At 47.2% G+C, this 22,799-nt stretch overlaps 1 protein-coding gene across 1 annotated transcript in view; it reads left to right on the top strand.

Moving 5' to 3' along the window:
* NOS1 (nitric oxide synthase 1 (neuronal)) overlaps positions 1–22,799 on the top strand; it is a 143,462-nt gene that overhangs the window by 9,351 nt on the left and 111,312 nt on the right. Inside the window, exon 2 of the mRNA XM_011964544.1 lies at positions 10,359–10,485. Coding sequence (XP_011819934.1) covers positions 10,359–10,485 — 127 coding nt within the window. The remainder of the gene's footprint in view (positions 1–10,358; positions 10,486–22,799) is intronic.

Genomic DNA, 22,799 nt, shown 5'->3' with positions numbered 1-22,799 from the left:
AAGGAAGGAAGGAAGGAAGGAGTCTGTTCCTCCATGGCTATCTCTACAGCAGGGAAGATGACTGACTGGCTCAGTTTTTGCTTAGAGGACTCACGCTAGTTAGAACTCTCCATTAGGACTGACCTCAGCATGACCGATGGCAGTATTGATTCCAGGACTGTCTGAGTCAGAAGCACTCCTCCCAGGGTGCACTTGATGTATCTCAGAGCTTGGAATCCCTCTGCTGGGGTATATTTCAATTAAGGAACTAAGCCCAGTAACTTAGCCTTCAACCTGAATCTCCACCTTTTATTCTGATCTTACCCACTTGAACATAAGCAGCTCCCCATCCACCCTTCCCAGGGTTACTCTTGCTTTGGACCCTCTCCCCATCTGTGTCCCTGCTGTCTTGCCAGGTGGGTACCTGGCCCTTTATTCTGAGGAAGAGCCATGGGATAAGCCTGCCCGCCCACCAAAAATGATGGCTAACCAGGGGGCTTCTCACCGCCTTTCATGGAATGAATGTTTACTGAGCATCCATTCTACCCTGACACTGTACTCAGCCCTGGGAATTCCATGGTGAACTTCTGCCCTTGGAGAATCATATCAGAGACAAGAAATCAAAAATAAATAGGCCAGGTGCAGTGGCCCATGCCTGTAATCCCAGCACTTTGGGAGGGCGAGGCGGGCAGATCCCTTGAGGTCAGGATTTCGAGACCAGCCTGGCCAACATGGTGAAACCCTGTCTCTATTAAAAATACAAAAATCAGCCAGGTGAGGTAATCCCAGCTACCCAAGAAGAGAATCTCCTGAGGCAGGAGAATCGCTTGAACTCGGGAGGCAGACGCTGCAGTGAGCCAAGACCATGCCACTGCACTCCAGTCTGGGCAACAGAATGAGACTCCATCTCTAAATAAATAAATAAATAAATAAGTAGACAAATGCAGTCATCTTAGATAGTGGTACATGCTATGAAGGAAATAAAACAGTGATTTGAAGAAAAGTGGCTTGGGGTGTGGTAGAGCATTAGATCGGGGGGTCAGGAAGGGGCTTTCTGAAAAGGCAACATTTTTACTGAGGCCAAAGATACCAACCATGTGACATCTAGGAAAGGGTGTTCCTAGCAGAAGGCACAGCAGGAGCAAAGGCCCTGAGACAGGAACCGGGTGGGAACGTGCAAAGGACAGAAAGCTCGAGGGGCTTGAGCATAGTGAGTGGAGGGGGAGAGTGGTGGGCAGTGAGGCTGGACACATGGGTGAGCTCATCAACCACCCTACTGTCATCCCTGTCCCCACCCCCATTCACTCATTGTGTCGGCTTCCTATGGCTGCATAACAAATCACCCCAAACTTGGTGGCTGAAAGCAATACACCTTTATTCCCTTATCATTCTGACGGTCTTAAGTCTGAATTGGTCTCCCTGGGCTGATATCAAATCAAGGTATCAGCAGAACTGTGTTCTTTCCTGGAGGCTGTTGAAGAGAACTCATTTCCTTGCCTCTTCCAGGGTCTAAAGCTGCGTTCCTTGCATCCTTTGGCTTGTGGTCCCTTCCTCCATTTTCAAAACCAGGAACAGAGCATCTGGCTTCCATGGCGACATCCCCTCTGTAGTCAGAGCCCTCTTATTAAGACGTGTGATTACATTGAGGGCCCACAGAGATAACCCCAGGGAATCTGCCCATCTCAAGATCTTCAACATCACAATATATCTGCAGAGACCCTTTCTCCATCTAAGGAAACATATACGGGTTCAAGGGATTAGGATCTGAGATCCTTGGGCTGTTATTCAGTCTACCACACTCATCTAACCAACACCATGGAGCAATGCTCTGGCCCGGCTCTGGGCTAACCAATGGCTATCCCTGCCGCCATCCCTATGAGGTCTCACTGGACTGAGTCCACTGACCTTGCTTCTAGCCCCTCCTTCCACTTTACCACTCACCAGCTATGTACTTTAGGAAAGCCCTTTGACCTCTTTGGGCACCAGTTTTCCCATCTGTAAAAATGAGATGTGGACCAAATGAGCCTTAAGGTTTCTTCCAGAACTAGCGTTCAGGTTCCTCGTGAGGGCCAGTGGCTGGTACGCTCATCACAGGCCACACCACACCTGGATCGTAGGAACTCCACCTCTCTGGAACATTCCTCCAAAGAGAAGAACTCAAAACATCCTTTTAGGGCAAGGGTTGCAAAAAAGGTTGAGGAGCACACACAGTTCTCCCATGAGTTTATTTCGCCTGCAGTTTTCCGGAATAGTGAATTTGTGGTGAAATCAGTCTCCAGCCTCTTAAAAAAAAATTCCAAAGAACTGTTAATACAGAGTCTACATCCTTGTGAGGCAACCAGTGGCAGGAGCTGGAAAGGGGCCACTGTGGGGTCTCTCGTCTTCCAGCATCTAAACAGCCCAGTCCACACATTATCCTCACCAGCCTGTCTTCTGCAGACACGTGAGTTTGAGAATCCTGTCCACCTTTGGTGATATTAACAATTAAGTCATGATTGTGACGGAGCCCAAAGGCCCTCTCCTCACTTCCCAGATGCGGCGTTCATGGTAGAATTCCTCCTCTTGAAAGCATACTTTTGGCCAGGTGTGGTGGCTCACGCCTGTAATCCCAGCACTGGGAGGCCAAGGCAGGAGGATTGCTTAAGCCAAGGAGTTTAAAACCAGCCTGGGCAACATAGCAAGACCCCATCTCTACAAAAAAATTTAAAAATTAGTCAGGGATGGTGGTGCATGCCTGTAATCCCTGCTACTCAGGAAACTGAGACAGGAGGATCACTTGAGCCCAGAAGTTCAAGGCTGCAGTGAGCTATGATCATGCCTCTGTACTCCAGCCTTGGTGACACAGCGAGACTTTGTCTCTAAAAATCATAATAATAAAGCTTACTTTTCTGTTTAACATGAACTTCCCATTCCTCCCACTCTAAGCATGATGAAATCTAGAAGAAAAGCTTTGCAGAGACCCCAGTCCTGGCCTCTACAGCCTCCAAGTCTTCCTACTTCCTACTTCCTACTTCCTACTCAGCTCCCAGCATTCCAGACCAGGTGGAGGCAGAAACCAAGGCTGTTGGAGCGTGCAGGGCCAGGAGAAGCAGGAGTCAGAGAGAGTGTGGTGTCTGCTGAAAAATGTGGTCAGGGCCTCCTGCCAGCACCAGCTGCTCCTCGGTGGCCTCCTTGTCTGGTTGGCCAGAACAGGCAGCCCCCGCCTCCCTGTGCCCAGCACAGGGCCTGGCCCACCTGCTCCCCTCCCAGATCCTCGGGGTCCGTAAGTGCTCAGCATCGGGCCCATCGACCCACGTTCAAACTTCCTGGGGAATCAAGCCCAGGACCCCTTTTCCTTCCGTGCAAGAGGTTGGGGGGCCTGGTTCTTAGGAAGCCACAGTTGGAAGGATCTGGCAAAGATTCTCAGCAGGTTTAGAGATGCACAAGCAACTTTTGGCTTGGGTACAACCATCCAGCTAGTGAAGTGGAAGAAAAAAGAATTTAGTTTTGTTCTCGCCAGAAAGCATAGAAAATGCTTACCAGGAGGGAGGCAGAACTCCACATCTGGCCTTATAGGAGGACGGGGGTGAAAAAAGGAAAGGAGATAGGGAGGCTGACATCTCTAACCCAGAAGGAACCTTGCTGCCTACTGCTAGAGCCTGGGCCAGAGAGCTCCCAGCGAAATGGGTCTCCCAGTGTGTCCGTGGACCACCTGGGGTGCTTCTGATGATGCAGATTCTAGGGTTCCCTCCTAGACCCACTACTCAAACTCTCTAGGAGGAGAGCTCAGAAATCTGAGGGGTGTGTGTGTGTGTGTGTGTGTGTGTGTGCGCGCGTGCGTGAGAGAGACAGGGTCTGTCTCTGTCACCCAGGCTGGAGTGCAGTGGCGCAACCTTACCTCACTGCAGTCTCAGCCTCCTGGGCTCAAGTGATTCTCCTGCCTCAGCTTCCCCAGTAGTTGGGACTATAGGCAGGCGCCATCGCGCTCAGCTAATTTTTTTTATTTTGTGTATAGACAGGATCTCACTTTGTTGCCCAGCCTGGTCTGGAACTCCTGGGCTCAAGCGAACCTCCCACCTCGGCCTCCTAAAGTGCTGGAATTACAGGCATGTGTCACCATGCCTGGCCAGGAATCTGAATTTTAACAAGCCGCTCAGTTGATCTGGATGCACCCTGGAGTTTGAGAACCACCAAATGTGACCACGTGATAGCCCTGGGGACACTGGCCACCAGAATGTCAGGCTCACTGGGGGATGGCTTTTCCAGACGGAGAAGGACACCTGAGAGGGGTGGGTGAGGGCCATTTAGTGAAGGCGAGCTCATCAATTCCATCTGGGAACAAGGGACAGCTGGTGAATAAGTCCTTGCAGATCCTTGGGTGAGCATAGAGCAAGGATGGGGAGGAACTTGGAAGTGTCATGTTGAGACGCTCAGCCACATCTAAACCACTGAGAGTGCCTCTCCATGGGTAGGAGTACAATTTTGCCTCCCAGGGGGCACTTTGCAATATCTGGAAGCATTTTTTGGTTGTGACAACTTTGGGGATAGGGGTGCTACTGGCATCTAGTGTGCAGAGGCCAGGAATGCTGCTCAAACATCCTCCAATCCACAGGACAGCCCCGGCAACAAGAAATTATCAGGCCCCAAATACCAGTAGTGTGGAAGCAGAGAAACTCCAATCTAAACTGAGATTATTCCAGGCAGCTGGGCAAGACCAAGACTCATGAGCTCTGTTAAAGGGGAGTTACCATCCAGACATCTCAGAAGTCAAAAGAGGCCCTGTCCGTCTCCTTCTGTGAGCTCTCAATATATTTTTAGTGAATAAATAATAAAACAGGCCAGGTGCAGTGGCTCACACCTGTAATCCCAACATTTTGGGAGATTGAGGCAGATGGATCACTTGAGGTCAGGAGCTGGAGACCAGCCTGGCCAACCTGGTGAAACTCTGTCTCTACTAAAAATACAAAAATTAGCAAGGCGTAGTGGTACATGTCTGTAATCTCAGCTACTCAGGAGGCTGAGGCAGGAGAATCGCTTGAACCCAGGAGTTTGCAGTAAGCTGAGATCGTGCCACTGCACTCCAACCTGGGTGACAGAGTGACACTCTGTCTCAAAATAATAATAATACAACAGAGTTACTAAATTTATATATGAATGAATATATTCAACACATCTACCCCATTTGGAGAGAACATCTAACATTTAAGTTTGAGGTTCTTCTCAGATGTGAGGTCCAACTAAATGCTGCCCTCCCAGAGGCCCCCCACATAAGCCCTATACACAGTGACTCAGCTGGGACAACAATGAAGAGACATCTCATCTGCAAGCTCTTGTTTCCTGCTGTGTGACCTTTGACAAATTACCTAATCTGTCTGGGCTACAGTTTTCTTAGTTCTAAATGGAAATATACATCACTCATGTTTAGTTAGTGCTGATTATGTGCTAGGCATTTTACATGCATGATCTCATTAAATTCCCAGGACAGGTGGGACATGAAGTGGGCCATCAAGGCTGAGCAGGAGTTGGCTCTCAGCAGAGGGAATATGAAAGAGCAACCTGGGGAGCTTAAGTATAAAGGTAAGGGCGGACATGGTGTACTCCTTGGGAAGAGGGAGGAGTCAAGAGACCAGGGCCAAGAATGATAGGAGGTAGGAGTCTGGAAGGGAAGTAGAGAATTATAGAATTCCTGGGTTCCGTGAACAAGACATGGCAGCTTAGAAAGTGTCTGAGTGTAGACCCCCCAATATGGGCCCCAGCCCCCAGCAAAGATGCCCCCTGATTGGAGCCATGTATGCCTTCAATTCCCAGTCTTTGGAGCCTTCAGGTTTCCGGCGGTTGCACTGTCTGACAATATAGCCTTAAGCCACATTTGGCTCTTTAAATTTAAATCAATCCAAGTTAAATAAAACTTAAAATTTAGTTCTTCCATGACAATAACCTCATTTTAAATGCTCAATTGCCACATGTGTCTAGCGGCTATAATATGCGATAGTGCAGATATGAGACATTTCCATCATCGCAGGAAGTTCTACTAGACAGGGATGGCACAGAGGAATAGCCAGTGTTCTACACAGAGCTAGAAGTTTCTTTCTCTATTTCTTTCTGATCCTCCATAAGCAGTAAGAGTGATAGCAGGTGCCACACTGCTAAGTATTATAAGCTTGACCTCCTTTAATCATTGCAGATATTACTGACGCTATTTAACATATGAGTAAACTGAGTCTGAGACAGGTGAAGTGTCCAGAGTTGCATAGTTTATAACCAGCAAAGCCAGGACTTGAACCCAGTTCCTCCCAATCCACAGCCACATCCTTAACCAGCATGCTGCACTGCTCCTGCAACCCCAGCAAACAGGTGGATCCAGGTTGAGCAGATTTGTGGCAATAAACCAGATATTTCCTTCAGACCTGGTTATCCCTGACAGATTGTGGGTTGAGAATTGAACTAAATCTGCTTCTGATTTTGCTTCTGGGTGAAGGGAAGCAAAATAGTTCAACCTGGATGTTTCTCATGATCCCATATTAAAAATATCCTTGCTGGGTGGATCACTCGAGGCCAGGAGTTCAAGACCAGCCTGGCCAACATGGTGAAACCCTGTCTCTACTAAAAATAAAAATAAAAAAATTTTAATTAGCTGGGCATGGTGGTGCACACCTATAATCCCAGCTACTCGGGAGGCTGAAGCAGGAGAATCACTTGAATCTGGGAAATGGAGGTTACAGTGAGCTGAGATCACACCACTGCACTCCAACCTGGGCGACAAGCAAGACTCCATCTAAAAAAAGAATAAATAATAAAAATGTATGTGCCCATCACACAAGACTCCAAAGTTAAGTTTTTGTTGGCAAAACACTTCAACTGCATTATTTAAACAAAGATCTTAATGGATTAAAAAAAAAGAAGAAGAATGATGGTAAAAGAAACTGTCTCTGCAAATTCACATAAGACGACCCATGTGATCATTTCCAAATTGCGTGGGTAATTGTACCTTGTAATTTTTGTAAATTGGCTTCACTCCGCAGGAGATGTTGGGTTACTTGCTCTGTAGCCTCTGGCTTAGAGTGAGCATCCTAACCAGTTTTTCCTATCTCTGTTTTAAAAAAGGAAGGATCTCCTGTAATCCCAGCACTTTGGGAGGCCGAGGCAGGCAGATCACCTGAGGTCAGGGGTTCGAGACCAGCCTGGCCAACGTGGTAAAACCCAATCTCTATTTAAAAAAACAAAAATTAGCTGGGCGGTGGTGTGTGCCTGTAATCCCAGCTACGTGGGAGGCTGAGGCAGGAGAATCGCTTGAACCTGGGAGACAGAGGTTGCACTGAGCCGAGATCACGCCATTACACTCCAGCCTGGGCAACAGAGTGAGACTCTATCTCAAAAAATAAAATAAACAAGATAAAAAAGGCAGGATCTTGGCAGCTCATCAGTCACACCTAGTTTCAAATTCCAGCTGTCCTATATGCTGACGATGGGGCCTTGGGAAACTTACGTACCCCTCTGGGTTCAGTTTTTTCATGTGTGAAATGGGGACTTTTAATGTCTGTTGAAACTAAATGAAATAACTTCTGTGCAAGTACCCAGAATGTTATAGAGGCTCCTAGTACATTAACCTCCTCTCTTCTCTGCTGAATCCTCACTTATGGTCATGTGATGTAGGATCAGTAGTTTCAGAGCTGAAAGGGAACTGTGTGACATTTAGAGCAGCACTCTCAACAGACGATACTTCTGTTTATGATCATGTAGGTAACCGTTAACTTGGGAAATGCCTGTAATCAAGAGCCACTCTGGGTACGTTTTGGTGACATTTTAAAGAGGGTGAAACAGAATGTTCCCTCTGACGAATTGCAAAGCTCTCCAGGCAGAAGAGCGGAAGTGGCTTTGACGTGGGCCACAGGGACAACGTGCAACCCTGCAGGCAGGGCATCTGGGTGGCCCAGAGGGAGCTGCTGGGGGGTCACTGGGGGTCTCACTCTCAGAGCTTGGACCGTGGCTTCTGGTTCATCCAAGATGACTGTCATTGTACCAGATTGGGGGATGGAGGAGTCCCCAAAGCTAGGAACATAGAACAGAAGGCAAGACAACGGCCAGTCTTAATGCCTGGGACCCAAACCAAGATGAGCCACAGGGCAAGCTGCATGGCCCAGTTAGAGAAAGACAGAGGCCATGGTCAGAGTCAAATTGGATAGGAGAGCCAAAAGGAGAAAGGCTGTTGGGAAGTAGGAGGGCAGTACTTAGAGAGTAGAAGGACTCAGAGAGTAAGACAGGTCTGATGAAGCCATCTGGATTTTGGTGCCAACTCCCATCTCCATCTCAGAGGGTGGCCAGCCTGTGGAACCTAGCTGAGATCACCTCAGCCTGAGCCTGTTAGAGTTCAGGGACAGGAAGCCAGGAAAACTTAGTGAGTAAGAAGTCAGATTCTGGCCAGGCATGGTGGCTCATACCTGTAATCCCAGCACTTTGGGAGGCCGAGGCAAGAGGATCGCTTGAGTTTGGGAGTTTGAGACCAGCCTGCACAACACAGTGAGACTCTGTCTCTACAAAACATTTACAACATTGCTAGGTAGGGTGATGCGCGCCTGTAGTCCCAGCTACTGGAGAGGCAGAGATGGGAGGATCGCTCGAGCCTAGGAGGTCAAGGCTGCAGTGGGCTAGGATTGCACCACTGCACTCCAGCCTGGGCAAAAGAGCAAGACTGTCTCCAAAAAAAGTCAGGCTCTAGCATCCAGAACAAGCCTGAGTTTGAATCCACCATCACTAGCTGTGTGACTTAGGCTAGTGACTTAACCACTCTGAACTATAGTTTCCTCATGTGATGATTGTGAGGATGATGCTGGTGGTCATGAAGATGCTGGTGTGGTCATGATGCCAAGGAGGAGGAAGAGGATGGTGATAATGGTGATGCTGCTAATGAAGGTGATGGCACTGATCATGAAGATGAGGATATGATGAGGTTGATGATGATAATGATGAGGGTGATTATGGTGATGAGGATGGTGATGGTGATTATGGTGGAGGCTGATGAGGCAAGTTAGATGATGATGATTACAATAATGATGATGGTAACAATGAGAATGATGGTGGCTATGGTGATGACTGTGGTAGTGGTGGTGATAAAGATGATGGTGATGGTGGTGGTGATGATGATGATGACAATGACAACCCCTACTTTAGAATGGATGTGATAGGCTTTTCTACTGTGTGACCTTGAGCAACTTAGCTTCTCTCTGTCTCCCTTATCCCATCCATAAAATGCTGATTAACAATCATTCCTAACAGGCTTAGTGGCTCACGCCTGTAATCCCAGCACTTTGGGAGGCTGGGGTGGGAGGACCACTTGAACCAAGGAGTTCGAGACCAGCCTGGGCAACATAGTGAGACCCCATCTCTACAAAAAATTTAAAAAGTTAGCCAGACGTGGTGGTACACCCTTGTAGTCCCAGCTACTCAGAAGGCTGAGGCGGGAGGATCACTCGAATCCAGGAGATCAAGGCTACAGTGAGCTGTGATTGTGCCACTGTATTCCAGCTGGGATGACAGGACAAGGCTAGGGGGGGAGGGGGAAAAAAAAACACAGTCACTCCTGTCTCAAAGGGTTGTCACAAGAGTTAAATGCACTAAAACACATGGCCAGGCATGGTGGCTCACCATGGTGGCTCACGCTCCCAGCACTTTGGGAGGCTGAGGCAGGGGCATTGCTGGAGCCCAGGAGTTAGAGATCAGCCTGGCCAACACAGGGAAAACCCGTGTCTAATATAAATAAAATAATAATTTTTGAAAACCCACATGTAAAGTGCTTGGCACATAGTAAGTGCTTAATAAATGCTATCTCTCCTTATTACTAGTATTATTATTTTTGTCATTATGTTCCCTTTATTTTCCAAATCATTCTGTTTGTCCTGAGCTGCTATTGTTCAAAGCCAAAAGTCTTAGGGTTAGAATAACTTATTACCCAAAGCCCACAGGATCTCTCTATCCTTCCTGCCTCCTACTTTTTCCACTGGTAGGTGTCATGAGCATTAAGTTGTCCAGGGGTTCATGGTACATGGACTATTACTAGGAAACAGGCCTCCTGTGTTCCCAGATCCATGGAATGAAGAAGGGAGAGGGACAGGCAAAATCCTTCTCCTTGCCATCCTGAAATGATGTCCACAAAGATAGGGATATGCCAGCTGTCAAAGTCCCCTTGGATGTGCTCCCTTTATGATTGACACCCGGAACTGCCTTCCCACGTGTCACTGTCGATCTTTTTGAAGCAGCGGGCTGGGTACCCAAAGCTTGCTGGCTCATAACGAGTTATGTGAGTGAGCCACTGAGGTTCTGTACAGACTGAGGACTTCCAGATCAAAGCAACCAGCAGTCCCTCCTGATGTCCCCTTCCTCACCTGCCCCACCTTGCCTTTCAGAGATTTGGACGGCAAATCACACAAACCTCTGCCCCTTGGTGTGGAGAACGACCGAGTCTTCAATGACCTATGGGGGAAGGGCAATGTGCCCGTCGTCCTCAACAACCCATATTCAGAGAAGGAGCAGGTAAGTGCTTGATGCCAAGCTGATACCACTGCTTCCCATGCCTTCTCGACCCCTCCCAGGTGGGAAGCTGAGGGGAAGAAAGCTAAACCCTAAACTGTGTCGTGATGGAAATCAGCCGCCGTGGCTGGAGAACTTGGGATGCGGAGGCCAGGAGTGCTTATTCTCGGATGTGGACGTCGACTTTGTTTCTGTGTGGTTTGGTATTGTTTGTGAGCTTGCCATTTTTCACATTTTAATTCTGTTTCTACCAGGAAAGGCATTCACATGGCTCCAAATTTAAAAGATATGAAAGATACATGGTAGCTGGTAACAGTGCCTCATGCCTGTAACCCCAGCATTTTGGGAGGTCAAGGCAGAGGACAGCTTGAGGTCCAGAGTTCAAGACCAGCCTGACCAACATGGTGAAACCCCATCTCTACTAAAAATACAAAAATTAGCCTGGCATGGTGGCGGGCACCTGTAGTCCCAGCTACTCAGGAGGCTGAGGTAGGAGAATGGCGTGAACCCGGGAGGGGGAACTTGCAGTGAGCCGATATCGTGCCATTGCACTCCAGCCTGGGTGACAGAGCGAGACTCCATCTCAAAAAAAAAAAAAAAAAAGAAAAAAGACAACTAGCCTGGGCCACATAGCAAGACCCTATCTCAATTTTAAAAAAAAAAAAAATTTTTTTTCTTAATTAGTAGAGCATAATGGCATATACCTATAGTTCCTAGCTACTTAGGCAACTGAGGCAGAAGGATCACTTGAGGACAGGAGTTCAAGGCTGCAGTGAGCTGTGATATAGCACCTCTGCACTCTAGCCTGAGTGACAGAGTGAGACCCTGTCTCTTAAAAAAATTGAAATAAATAAGCAAAAAGATACATAATGAAAAGCTGTGTATGTCCCTAATTCCAGTCACATAGTTTTCCTCCCCAGAGTCAAGCAATGTTAATGGTTTTTGTGTGTTCTTTTAGCCGTATTTTATGCATTGACAAACACACACATTATTTTTGAATATTTTTACACAAATAAGAGCACATTACACATGTTGTTTTATACCTTGCTTTTTCACTTATTAACATATCGTAGAGATTAGTCCCCATTAGTAGGTAAAGAGGATCTTGTTTCCTTTTTTACAGCCATATAATATTCCATTGTGTGATCATCCTGTAATTCTGTCAGTCCTTCATAATGAGCCATTGTCAATATTTTGCTATGACAGTGCTATAATGAGTGACCTTGTGCACATACCTTGTTTGGCACATGGATAGGCTAATCAATAGAATACGTTCCTAAAGGCCAGGCATGGTGGCTCATGCCTGTAATCCAACACTTTGAAAGGCTGAGGCAGGAGGATCACTTGAGCCCAAGAGTTTGAGATCAGCCTGAGCAACATGACAAAACCCTATCTCTAAAAAAAAAAACAAAAATGAGCTGGGCATGATGGCACATGCCTGTTGTCCTAGCTACCCTGGAGACTGAGCTGGGAGAATCGCCTGAGCCTAGAAGGTCAAGGCTGCAGTGAGCTGTGATTGTATTACTGCACCACTGCGCTCTAGCCTGGGCAACAGAGGGAGACCCTGTCTCAAAAAAAAAACAAAATAGAATAAATTCCTAGAAGTGGAATTGTTGGGTCAAAATTCGTGCACATTTGTGATTTTGGTGGTACTTGCCATAGTGGTTGGATCAATCTTACCAGCTAACTAGCAGAGTGACTGTTTCCTCATAGCCTCGCCAACTCCATCTGTTATCCAACTTTTTAGTCTTTGCCAATCTGTTCAGATGTGTTTTGACAGCTAAGTCAGTATCATTTACAAAGAGTGACTAGATTTGGCTGGAGATCAGCAGCGCCTTTGTCTCACCTGTCCAGTAAGCTGATGGGCCAGGTCAGGGTAACCGTAAGGAAGCGTGTGAATTTTACACCCATCCTCTGCATTGCAGTGAAGTCGGGGTGGAGTGACCAGTGGGAGGTCGGAACATGGGGGTGGCCTAGGTGACTCAGCAAGTGATGACCTGCTTCATTTTCCTGATGCTTGGCCTACAGATGGCAGCTTTCACTGCCAGCACATCTCAACAAGGCCTCAGAGCCTCTCTACATAGCTTCAGCGGGGGGGATGAGACATTCTAGAGCCTTGGTGGCAATTGCTTTCCTTAGCCGCTGATGGCTGGCCAGGAAGAAAAGGACATCGGGGTTTCTGCAGTGGTTGAGACCCGTGATCCCACTAGCTGAATGTCCCTCTAGCAGTGATATCTGGAAATGTTTGGTGGAAAAGCACAACTATAGACTTTCATTATGTTGTTTTCAAAAGTCAAGACCACACCATAAGCTTTAGGAAGCTATGCTCCATTCATGATTAAATGAACAAATATGGTTTAAAGCTCTTTTATATTTTCTTAATTGAAAACAAAGAGGTATGGCCATCATATGAGCCCTCACAAGACAAAGAAAGACAGTAAGAGGCAGCCTCGGGCCAGATCTAGCCTGTAGACCTGATTTGTTAGGTCTACACCATATTGTATTAAGAGATAATTTATAGTCATATTTTAAATGTACTGCCAATGTTTCAGATTTTTACATAAATATATCTACAGCTTCATGACACAAGTATACATATGTAACAAACCTGCACGTTATGCACATGTACCCTAGAACCTAAAGTATAATAATAATAAATAAAAAATTAAAAAAAGAAAAAAAAGAAAAAAGAAAAGAAAATAAATAAAAAAAAATAAAATGTACATAGTCTAAGGCCAGGTGCGGTGGCTCACACCTATAATCCCAGCACTTTGGGAGGCCGAGTGGGACAAATCACGAGGTCAGGAGTTCAAGACCAGCCTGCCCAACATGGTAAAACCCCATCTCTACTAAAAATACAAAAATTAGCTGGGCATGGTGGCAGGTGCCTGTAATTCCAGCTACTCAGGAGGCTGAGGCAGGAGAATCGCTTGAACCCAAGAGGCGGAGGTTACAATCAGCCGAGATCGCACTACTGCACTCCAGCCTGGGTGACGGAGCGAAACTCTGTCTTTAAAAAAAAAAAAAAAAAAAGCACATAATCTGACCACACTGCGCCTATACTCTTTTTTTTTAAAGACAGTGTCTTGCTGTGTCTCCCAGGCTCAGGTGCAGTGGCACCATCTTAGGTTACTCACTGCAACCTCAATCTCTTACACTTAAGAGATCCTCCCACCTCAGCCTCCCAAGTAACTAGGACTACAGGCTGGTGCCACCAGACCTGGCTAATTTTTTAGATTTTTTGTAGAGACAGGATGTCGCTATGTTGCCCAGGCTGGTCTTGAACTCCTAGTTCAAGCAGTCCTCCCTTCTCAGCCTCTTAAAGTGCTGGGATTATAGGTGTGAGTCACTGCAGCCAACCACATTCTTATGGGGCAACAATCTGCATAGACTGAATAGCAGCTTCCCCCTCTAGACAGAGTGCAGCTTTCTAGTTGGCCACAAACCTCACCACTCCCTATTGTCTCCCTCTTATTAAGGCCAGTGTCCATTGTCATTTATAGTAGCATTAGTGCTTTTGATTTCTTATAGTAGAAGGAAAGTTAAATATTTTCATATCCATGTTTTTTATTATTATTATTATTATTTATTGTGAGACAGTCTCTGGTGCTATCTCTGCTCACTGCAACCTCTGCCTCCTGGGTTCAAGCAGTCCTTCCCTCTCAGCCTCCCGAGTAGCTGGAATTACAGGCGTGTGCCACCACACTCGGGTAATTTTTACGTTTTTTGGAGATGGGGTTTCACCATCTTGGCCAGGCTGGTCTCGAACTCCTGGCCTCAGGTGATCCACCTACCTTGGCCTGCCAAAGTGCCGGGATTACAGGTATGAGCCACTGCACCTGGTCCCATGTCATTTTTATAAGTGGTAGGTAGAGATGGACCAAAAGGTTCATGTTTTAAGAAAGATTTTTTTTGGCTGGGCACAGTGGCTCACACCTGTAACCCCAGCACTCTAAGAGGCCAAGGCAGGAGGATCACTTGAGCCTAGGAATTTAAGACCAGCCTGGGCAACATGGCAAAACCCCATCTCTACAAAAAAGTATAAACTATTAACTGGGCATGGTGGCATGCACCTGTAGTCCCAGCTACTTGGGAGGTTGAGGCGGGAGTATTGCTTGAGCCAGGGAAGTTGAGGCTACAGTGTGCCGTGATAGTGCCACTGCACTCCAGCCTGGGTGACAGAGCAAGAACCTGTCTCTAAAAAAAAAAAAAAAAAAAAAAAAAAAAGCTAAGAACATTCTTCATTTCTACACACACAAGTCTTTCTTTTTTAATACGCGACTGAGTGTCCTGTTTTGAAGTTACCCAGCCTTCTTTACTGATTTAGCTTAGCTACCTACCACTTCTAGGTATCAGTTTGTAATTCCTGGTATGCAGTAACCTTGAGATCTCGATTCGAAGGAAGAAACAGGGGAGGCCTCGACCCTGCGAGAAAGACACTAAAAGTCAATGCAGAAATCTGAGCAATGGCAGACTCTGGTCATTTCCTTGCACACTGCCCACCTTAGTTAGACAATGCCAACTTGAAAGCATAACTTTGGTCTTCAAGTCTGAGGAGTTGAGCTCAACATTAAGAACAGGGCCTCAGGGTTTTGAAGATCAGATAAGCATTTGCCTAAAACAAAATGGAAAAAGGCATTATAGTAAAAGGAATGCGGGGCCACGCCTGTAATCCCAGCACTTTGGGAGGCTGAGGCAGGCAGATCACGAGGTCAGGAGATCGAGACCAGCCTGGCTGACATGGCAAAACTCCGTCTCTACTAAAAATACAAAAATTAGCCGGGCATGATGGTAGGCACCTGTCATCCCAGCTACTCGGGAGGCTGAGGTGGGAGAATTGCTTGAACCTGGGAGGTGGAGGGTGCAGTGAGCTGAGATCGCACCACTGCACTCCAGCCTGGGCGACAGGGCGAGACTCCATCTTAAAAAAAAAAAAAAGGAATGGTTGTAATGGATAACATTGCTTCTTTTTTTCTTGCTAAGGATCATTATTAGTTCTCTGAGGTTGTCTTTGGTGCTAACAATAACTGAGACACATGCTGAGTTTTGACATCATCCTAAAGCCTCTTATTGTAATAAGCATCTTAAGTGAAAAGCTACCCTAGATAAATAGAGTGAGGACCTATCTGCTGTTGGGCCATTCTCCCTGCACAAACTCAGGACTGGAAGGAGGACCACTAGCCTTTGCAGGACGTGATGATGAAAGGACAGGAAGATGTATGGAGAGCTTGCCTTAAGGCCTCTGCTAATATAGAAATTCCATTTGCTTGGAGAAGGGAAGGACTTGAGGGTGCTGGAGAAAGGGGGTAAGACTGAATCTTCCAAGGTGAAGTAAGTCTGCCGAGCAGTTTTAGCCTAGAGAGTTCCTGGGAGCATGACTGATAGACCAGCAGAGCTTGGGGTTTACATTCATCTTCACCCACCATCAAATCCTTAATGTAGGATTTCACCCAGAAAGATTTAAAACCACGGGCCAGGCCAGGCAAGGTGTTTTATGACTGTAATCCCAGCACTTTGGGAGGCTGAGGCAGGCAGATCTCCTGAGGTCGGGAGTTCGAAACCAGCGTGCCCAACATGGTGAAACGCCATCTCTACTAAAAATATAAAAATGAGCCCAGGCGTGAGGGCGCACACTTGTAGTCCTAGCTACTTGGGAGGCTGAGGCACAAGAATTCCTTGTGTCTGGGAGGTGGAGGTTTCAGTGAGCTGAGATTGTACCACCACACTCCAGCTTAGGCAACAGAGTGAGACTCTGCCTGAAAAAAAAGAAAAAAAGAAAAAAAAAGTCACGGGCCTGCGAAATCATCCTGACTCTGTTGCCTGAGATTCAATTTTCCAAATGCCTCTCAGAAATAGAGCTGTCAGGAGGCAGAGGCCCTAGCACTCGGATATATTTGAGTCCCAGCTCCAGCACAAAGGAAACAGACCTGTTGTGGCCTGCTAGACATCCCCATAGGCACAGGCTTCAGAAATGCTTCCCAGGGTGAGCAAATTAATAGCAAACACAATGTTCTCCTTTCCATCCTGAAAGATGGTCTCCTAACCTCGCCTGTACCTGCTCAAAGCTACTATACCTGGAGCTCCTGGAATCAGCTTCTATCCTTCCAGTTGTAACCCACATTTATGGCTTGTTTAAGCATCCACAGGAGGCCTAGCATTGTTAATGACACAGAGAGAAACCCAGCCACTACCTGCAATCCTGAGTCAGGAAGGGATAGGTGGGGATTGAGAAGCAGCTGGGCAAAGCAGCAAAGCAACTGCCAAGGACTGGGCAAAAGGCAATAGAATGCAATTGAAGTGGGATGGATGCAGGTTAGACATAAGGAAGAACTTCCTGACACAGGAGACTATAAGCTCCTGGAGGAAATAGTGAGGTCTGACTCCTTGGTAATCCCAGAAGGGATCCCCACCCTCTTCGATGCTCTTATTTGTCTAGATTCAAAGAAAATCAGCCCTAGAGGCATCTTCTTTTAAGTCCATCTCAGGAGGCTGAGGCGTTAATCTTTATCTAGCAGTCATTTCTCTTGCCAACAGTCTGGGTCACTGTGGGTGGGGCCAGTGAGACTCGAGTCCCCTGTCACAGAGTGCATTGTGTGTATGACTTTGTGACCCTCATCTTCACCACTCCCTTGCAAATTGCATCTGGCCTGGGATAGTAGATAGAACAAATCAGTTCACCTGTCACCATTCACTCACTAACCTGCTATGTGCATGGTTCTGGGGTAGGAGCAAAGCTGAGCAAACATAGACGTCCCTGCCCTTGAAACCCTCACGAATGTGTGTGGGAAGAGACTCATACAAGGTTCAATTAGTGCTGAAATAGAGAGGAATACAAAATGCTTTGGGAACATAATTACCTCAGCAAGTAGGTACCAGGGAAAGTTTACCCCAAGAAGTGACACCTGGGCTGGGTTTTGAAGCTCAGGTAGGAGTTTGCCTAAAAGAAAATGGAAAAAGGCATTATAGTCAAGGGAATCATTATGGCTGATAGGTTGCTTTTTATTTTTCTTGCTAAGGATCATCGTTAGTTCTCTGAGGTTGTCTTTGGTGCTAACACAACCTGAGACACATGTTGAGTTTTGTTTTGTTTTGTGTGGATTTTTTTTTGTTTGTTTTTTGTTTTTGTTTTGAGATGGAGTCTCACTCTGTCGCCCAGGCTGGAGTGCAGTGGCCTGATCTCGGCTCACTGCAAGCTCCGCCTCCTGGATTCACGCCATTCTCCTGCCTCAGCCTCCCCAGTAGCGGGAACTACAGGTGCACGCTGCCACGCCCCGCTAATTTTTTTGTATTTTTAGTAGAGACAGGATTTCACCAAGTTAGCCAGGATGGTCTCTATCTCCTGACCCTGTGATCTGCCCGCCTTGGCCTCCCAAAGTGCTGGGATTACAGTCATGAACACATATTGAGTTTTGACATCATCCTAAAGGCTCTTATCATAATAATCATCTTAAGTAAAAAGCTACCCTAGATAAATAACATGAGGACCTGCTGTTGGGCCATCCTCCCTGCACAAACTCAGGATTCAAATCAAGTCCTTCTTCCCTTCCTTTCTTATTAAGCATCTGTTTCCCTTGCCTGTCTAGTTTGCCTTCCTAAGAGAGAAGGGGTAGAATCGTGCCCTGTTTGGGGACGGAACATCTATTTTCAGATACCAATTAAGCGTCAATCAAACCCTTAGTATGAAGTACAAGTGGGGACAGGGTCAGACCTGGGGAAGTGGTATTTCCATTTGCGGTTCTCTCCTCTTTTCCGTCCTTCCCACTGCCCTTGCCCCTCCCTCCAGCCTCTGACTGGTAAAGGCGATCAGATAGAGAGATGACTGTTAAATCGAAATCCCATTCCCCAAGCTCAGCCGCCTTGGGATCATGGCATTTTCTCACCCCTGGGGACACAGGGCTTGTTAGCTGCTTTCACAATGTCAAAATCTGTTGAGAAGATTTTCCCTGTTTCCAGGTAAATGACAGCATCCCCCCAGCTTCTCTAGAGGCTCTAAATTATGAGAAAGGTGGGGGACAGGCTTGCAGGCCATTTCTTTCCCAATCTTTAGGGGATCCAAGGTCTCCAGGATGACACCAACTGGCCAGCTACTGCTGGCCTTGCTGAAAACCAAAAGGGTGTAGCCAGCCCCAGCCAGCCCCAGCCAGCCTGGGTCTGAATGAAGGCAAACCAGTAAAATGCTCCACTTCTTGGCGACAACCCAGCATGCTCACCGGGAAGCCTTCTAAGTCAGCCCTGATTCATTATGTCAGGATAAAAATAACAGTAATAATGGCCCAGCGCGGTGGCTCACGCCTGTAATCCCGACACTTTGGGAGGCCAACGAGGGTGGATCACTTGATATCAGGAGTTCAAGACTAGCCTGGCCAACATTGTGAAACCCTGTCTCTACTAAAAATACAAAAATTAGCTGGGCGTGGTGGCGTGTGCCAGTAGTCCCAGCTACTCAGGAGGCTGAGGCAGGAGAGTTGCTTGAACCCAGGAGACAGAGGTTGCAGTGAGCTGAGATCATGCCACTGCACTCCAGCCTGGGCATCGGAGTGAGACCCTATCTCAAAAAAATAAAAAATAAAAATAAAATAGTAACAGTGATAACAATATCATGGGGGCAAGTGTGTAGTCATTTTAACCCTTGGACTTATGAGCCCACAGCATTGAGGCCAGGAGTACAGTGCCTAGCTGGTGACCTTGGTCAGATGACTAATTATGAATAGCATCTGTGCTGAGCCTCCCTTTCCTAATAGGGACTAATAGGCTTATCAAGTTGTGGGGAGGATGAAATGAGATAACGTATGAGATAATGATGTCAACCATAACAATGGGACCTAATGTATTTATTGAGCAGTATCAGGTACTGTGCTAAGCACTTTAGGTCCATGGTGTCACTGAACCCCCAGCTCAACCCAATGAAATATTGTGATTGTCTCCATTTTACAGATGAGGAAACTGAGAATCACAGAGGGTTTTGTGGCTCAACATAACCAGTAAGTGATGGAGATGGGATTTGAACCCAGGCCGTGGAGCCCTGAGCCCACACTACAGGGCCTGACACAGAGTAAATGCTCAACAAATGTTGGGGTCATTACTATTGTTCTTATCTGACTAAATAATATATTGCTAATTTGAGGCAGTTAGGACAAGAAAGCACTGTGCCCATTTTACAGATGAGACCCTTGTGGCCCACAGGTGACCCAAAGCCCAAAGTGACCACCCACTGAGTCATGACAAGGCTGCGTCTCTTCCCCTTTACGACCACATTGTCATCTTTGTCAGTCATTGAAATTAATGGGACAGATATGATTTATGCCTCCTGGGTGCTGAGCTCTGGAAACACAGAGAAAAGAGCAGGAGGGCCTTGAAGGGAAAGAGCAGAACTTTGAGAGCCTGGATTCCAAGCCCAGCTCTATTGCTTGTTTTTCATTAGTTTGGGGATAACCACGTCATCTCTCACAGCCTCTATTTTCTCATCTGAAGAATGGGTTACCATGAGGATTCAATGAGCCTGTGGATGTGCAGTGGCCTAGCCCAGGTCAGGCACCAAACAGACATTTACTGAATGTTACTCAAAATGAAATGAAGGCCAGGTGTGGTGACTCATGCCTGTAATCCCAGCACTTTGGGAGGCCGAGGCGGATCACTTGCGGTCGGGAGTTTGAGACCAGCCTGGCCAACATGGTGAAACCCTGTTTCTACTAAAAATACAAAAAATATTAGCCGGGTATGGTGGCACCCACTTGTAATCTCAGCTACTTGGGAGGCTGAGGCAGGAGGATCGCTTGAACCTGGGAGACGGAGGTTGCAGTGAGCTGAGATGGTGCCACTACACTCCAGCCTGGGTGACAGAGCGAGACTCCACCTCAAAAAAAAAAAAAAAAAAAAGAAATGAAATTGAGTATGATCACTGCCCTGGAGCAGTTCACAGCCGAGCCATCCCCTCTTCTCATTTAATATGTACCTCAACTTCTGAAAACTTCTACTTTCAAGACAAACTACAGATGGGGATACACACAGCAGTCATCATATTGTGATATTTGGGGTTTCGTAGACTGGTGCACAGATGTTACCCACAGAGCTCCCTTGGCTGGCTTTGGCAGAGTCCCTTGGCTCCCTTGAGGCTGACATCTCAAGGTGCTTCTTGGTTACTCCCTTCCCTAAGTCTGTCTCGAAGCATTTGAGAAACCTCTTGCATTTTTAGATTAATTACCCTCTGTAGGAGGATGCCCCAAATCCCGAGTTCTAAGCTGCAGTCCAACTCATTTTTGCCCCGACTTCAATCAGGTCCGGTATCCCTTGCCTTGGTCTAGACACCCAAGTTGGATTTTCCCAAAAGCATCTTCAGTGCCCCACTTCCCGGGGTGATCCACCGTTCCCAGGGTGCCCTCAAACCAGCAGACCCCCCACCAAGATGCTTTCTAGGGATATATACTGAACAGAGTCTCTCTCCATCCCAGAAGCGTCTTCCTTCCTTCCACCCCAGCCATCGCCTGCTCAGTGTCTCCTAGGTCTTTATAGGTCACTGAGCCAAGAGGCCAGCAACCAAGCTTGCTGTCCTGGGTGGTCAGAGCCAAGGTGGAGCCAGGAAGTGGTGCGTGAATTGACTGGTGTTTGGGTTCAGCCCTGCTGGAATTTCCACATATTTTGCTAACTGTTTGTTTTAAGAGTGAGTATATTCAATGCAGGCTGTCCAGACTGTTGTCCAGGTCTGACAACGACACTGTGGTTCTGAATCAGTGACACCACTCTGCATGCTCCTTCACTGCACCACCCCATATTGAAATGCTTTTCCCAAAAAGGGCAAGTTGGGTCAAAGTCATTTTTCTTTCTCTCTGTAAATTGCTATCAGTTGCCAAAACCAACCCCCACCAAACAGGCTCTTACAGGTCAACAGCCCCAGCCTACTTCCATTTCCTGAGGTTCCCAGGATTTTCTAAGATACAAGGGCCAAAACATAAACACAAAACTTGTGCATTTTCAATATTTGCATTTGGCAAGTTAAGGCTTTCAACAAACAAACACAGTACAATGCAGTATCACAGGGCAGGCCATGAGATAATTACAGGATTGATGTTAAGATTAATTCCTGGTGTATATGTACGTTCTGGTCTGGTAATGGGACCAAGCTGAAAGTTGTCAGCAGCATCTGGCTATACTGTGATATCACTGCAATTTGGAGAAAGCTTAAGAAATTCAGCCTTGATGCCCCTTGGTCCTCCAGAGGTCTCCACTATCACCCTGAATCCTTAACTGGGATGGGTCTGGCACCCAAGCACCCCCTTTCTTAATCACCTTCTACAGACTGTTGAATTACAGAATAGAGAGAAGCAGAGTAAGCAGTGTCGAGTTTCTATGGTGTTATCTTAAGGAATGAATCACTTTAGACATAGTGCTTTGAATACACTATGGGAAATTATATTCCAAAGTACTAAATACGCTTGGTTAAGTTCTATACGTAGCAATGTTTTAATGGCACAGATAAGTGGGTACCTTCTGGATTTGTGAGTCTGTGTGCCTGGACCCTGATCTGCCCCAGCTCATAACCGGGTTACGCTTGCTGCCCGGGAGAGGTGGTGCCTACAGGTGGGTGCGGTGCCACCCAGGGCTGCAGCAAAGGGCGCAGTGTGTGGTGTCTGGCCCCTGGTGTGAATGGCCCTCTGCCCAGCTCAGCCCTGGTGTGCTGCCCTCATTTCAGGAGAAGCCAAACAGGGCAGGTTGCTGCAGGCCTCTAATAGAAGAGTTGTCACTGGTGCCGATAGCATTAGAATAAGAAGCGACTTGCTTTGTACAGGTTTAGGCCTTAGCTCTTAGATGAGTTTACTAGGGCTGCTGTAATAAAACACCACCAACTGGGTGGTTTACACAGCAGAATGGATTGTCTCACAGTTCCGGAGGCCGGAAATACAAAATCAAGGTGTTGGCAGTGCTGGTTCCTTCCGAGGGCTGGGAGGGAGAAGCTGACCCAGTCCTCCCTCCTTGGCTTGTAGGTGGCCGTCTTTGTGTTCACATGGTGCTCTCCCTGTGAGCATGTCTGCCGTCAAATTTCTCTTTTCTGTAAGGACACCAGCCCTGTTGGATCAGGACCCACCCTGATGACCTCATCTTTAACTTGATTTCCTCTATAAAGGCCCTAACTCCAAAGAAGGTCACATTCTGAGGCAGTTTAGGACATCAACATATGAATTTGGTGGGGGTGGGGTGGGGGGAGGACACGGTTCATCCCATAATACGGGGGTCCCCGAACCCCAGGCCACAGACCAGTACTGGCCTGTTAGGAGCTGGACCGCCCAGCAGGAGGTGAGCGGCGGGCGAGCAAGTGAAGCTTC

Source organism: Mandrillus leucophaeus, unplaced genomic scaffold (assembly GCF_000951045.1).
Source record: "Mandrillus leucophaeus isolate KB7577 unplaced genomic scaffold, Mleu.le_1.0 Scaffold7, whole genome shotgun sequence".
NCBI classification, from domain to species: Eukaryota; Metazoa; Chordata; class Mammalia; order Primates; family Cercopithecidae; genus Mandrillus; species Mandrillus leucophaeus.
The sequence above is the reverse complement of the archived record's forward strand: the minus strand, read 5'-3'. Positions and strand labels throughout refer to the sequence as shown.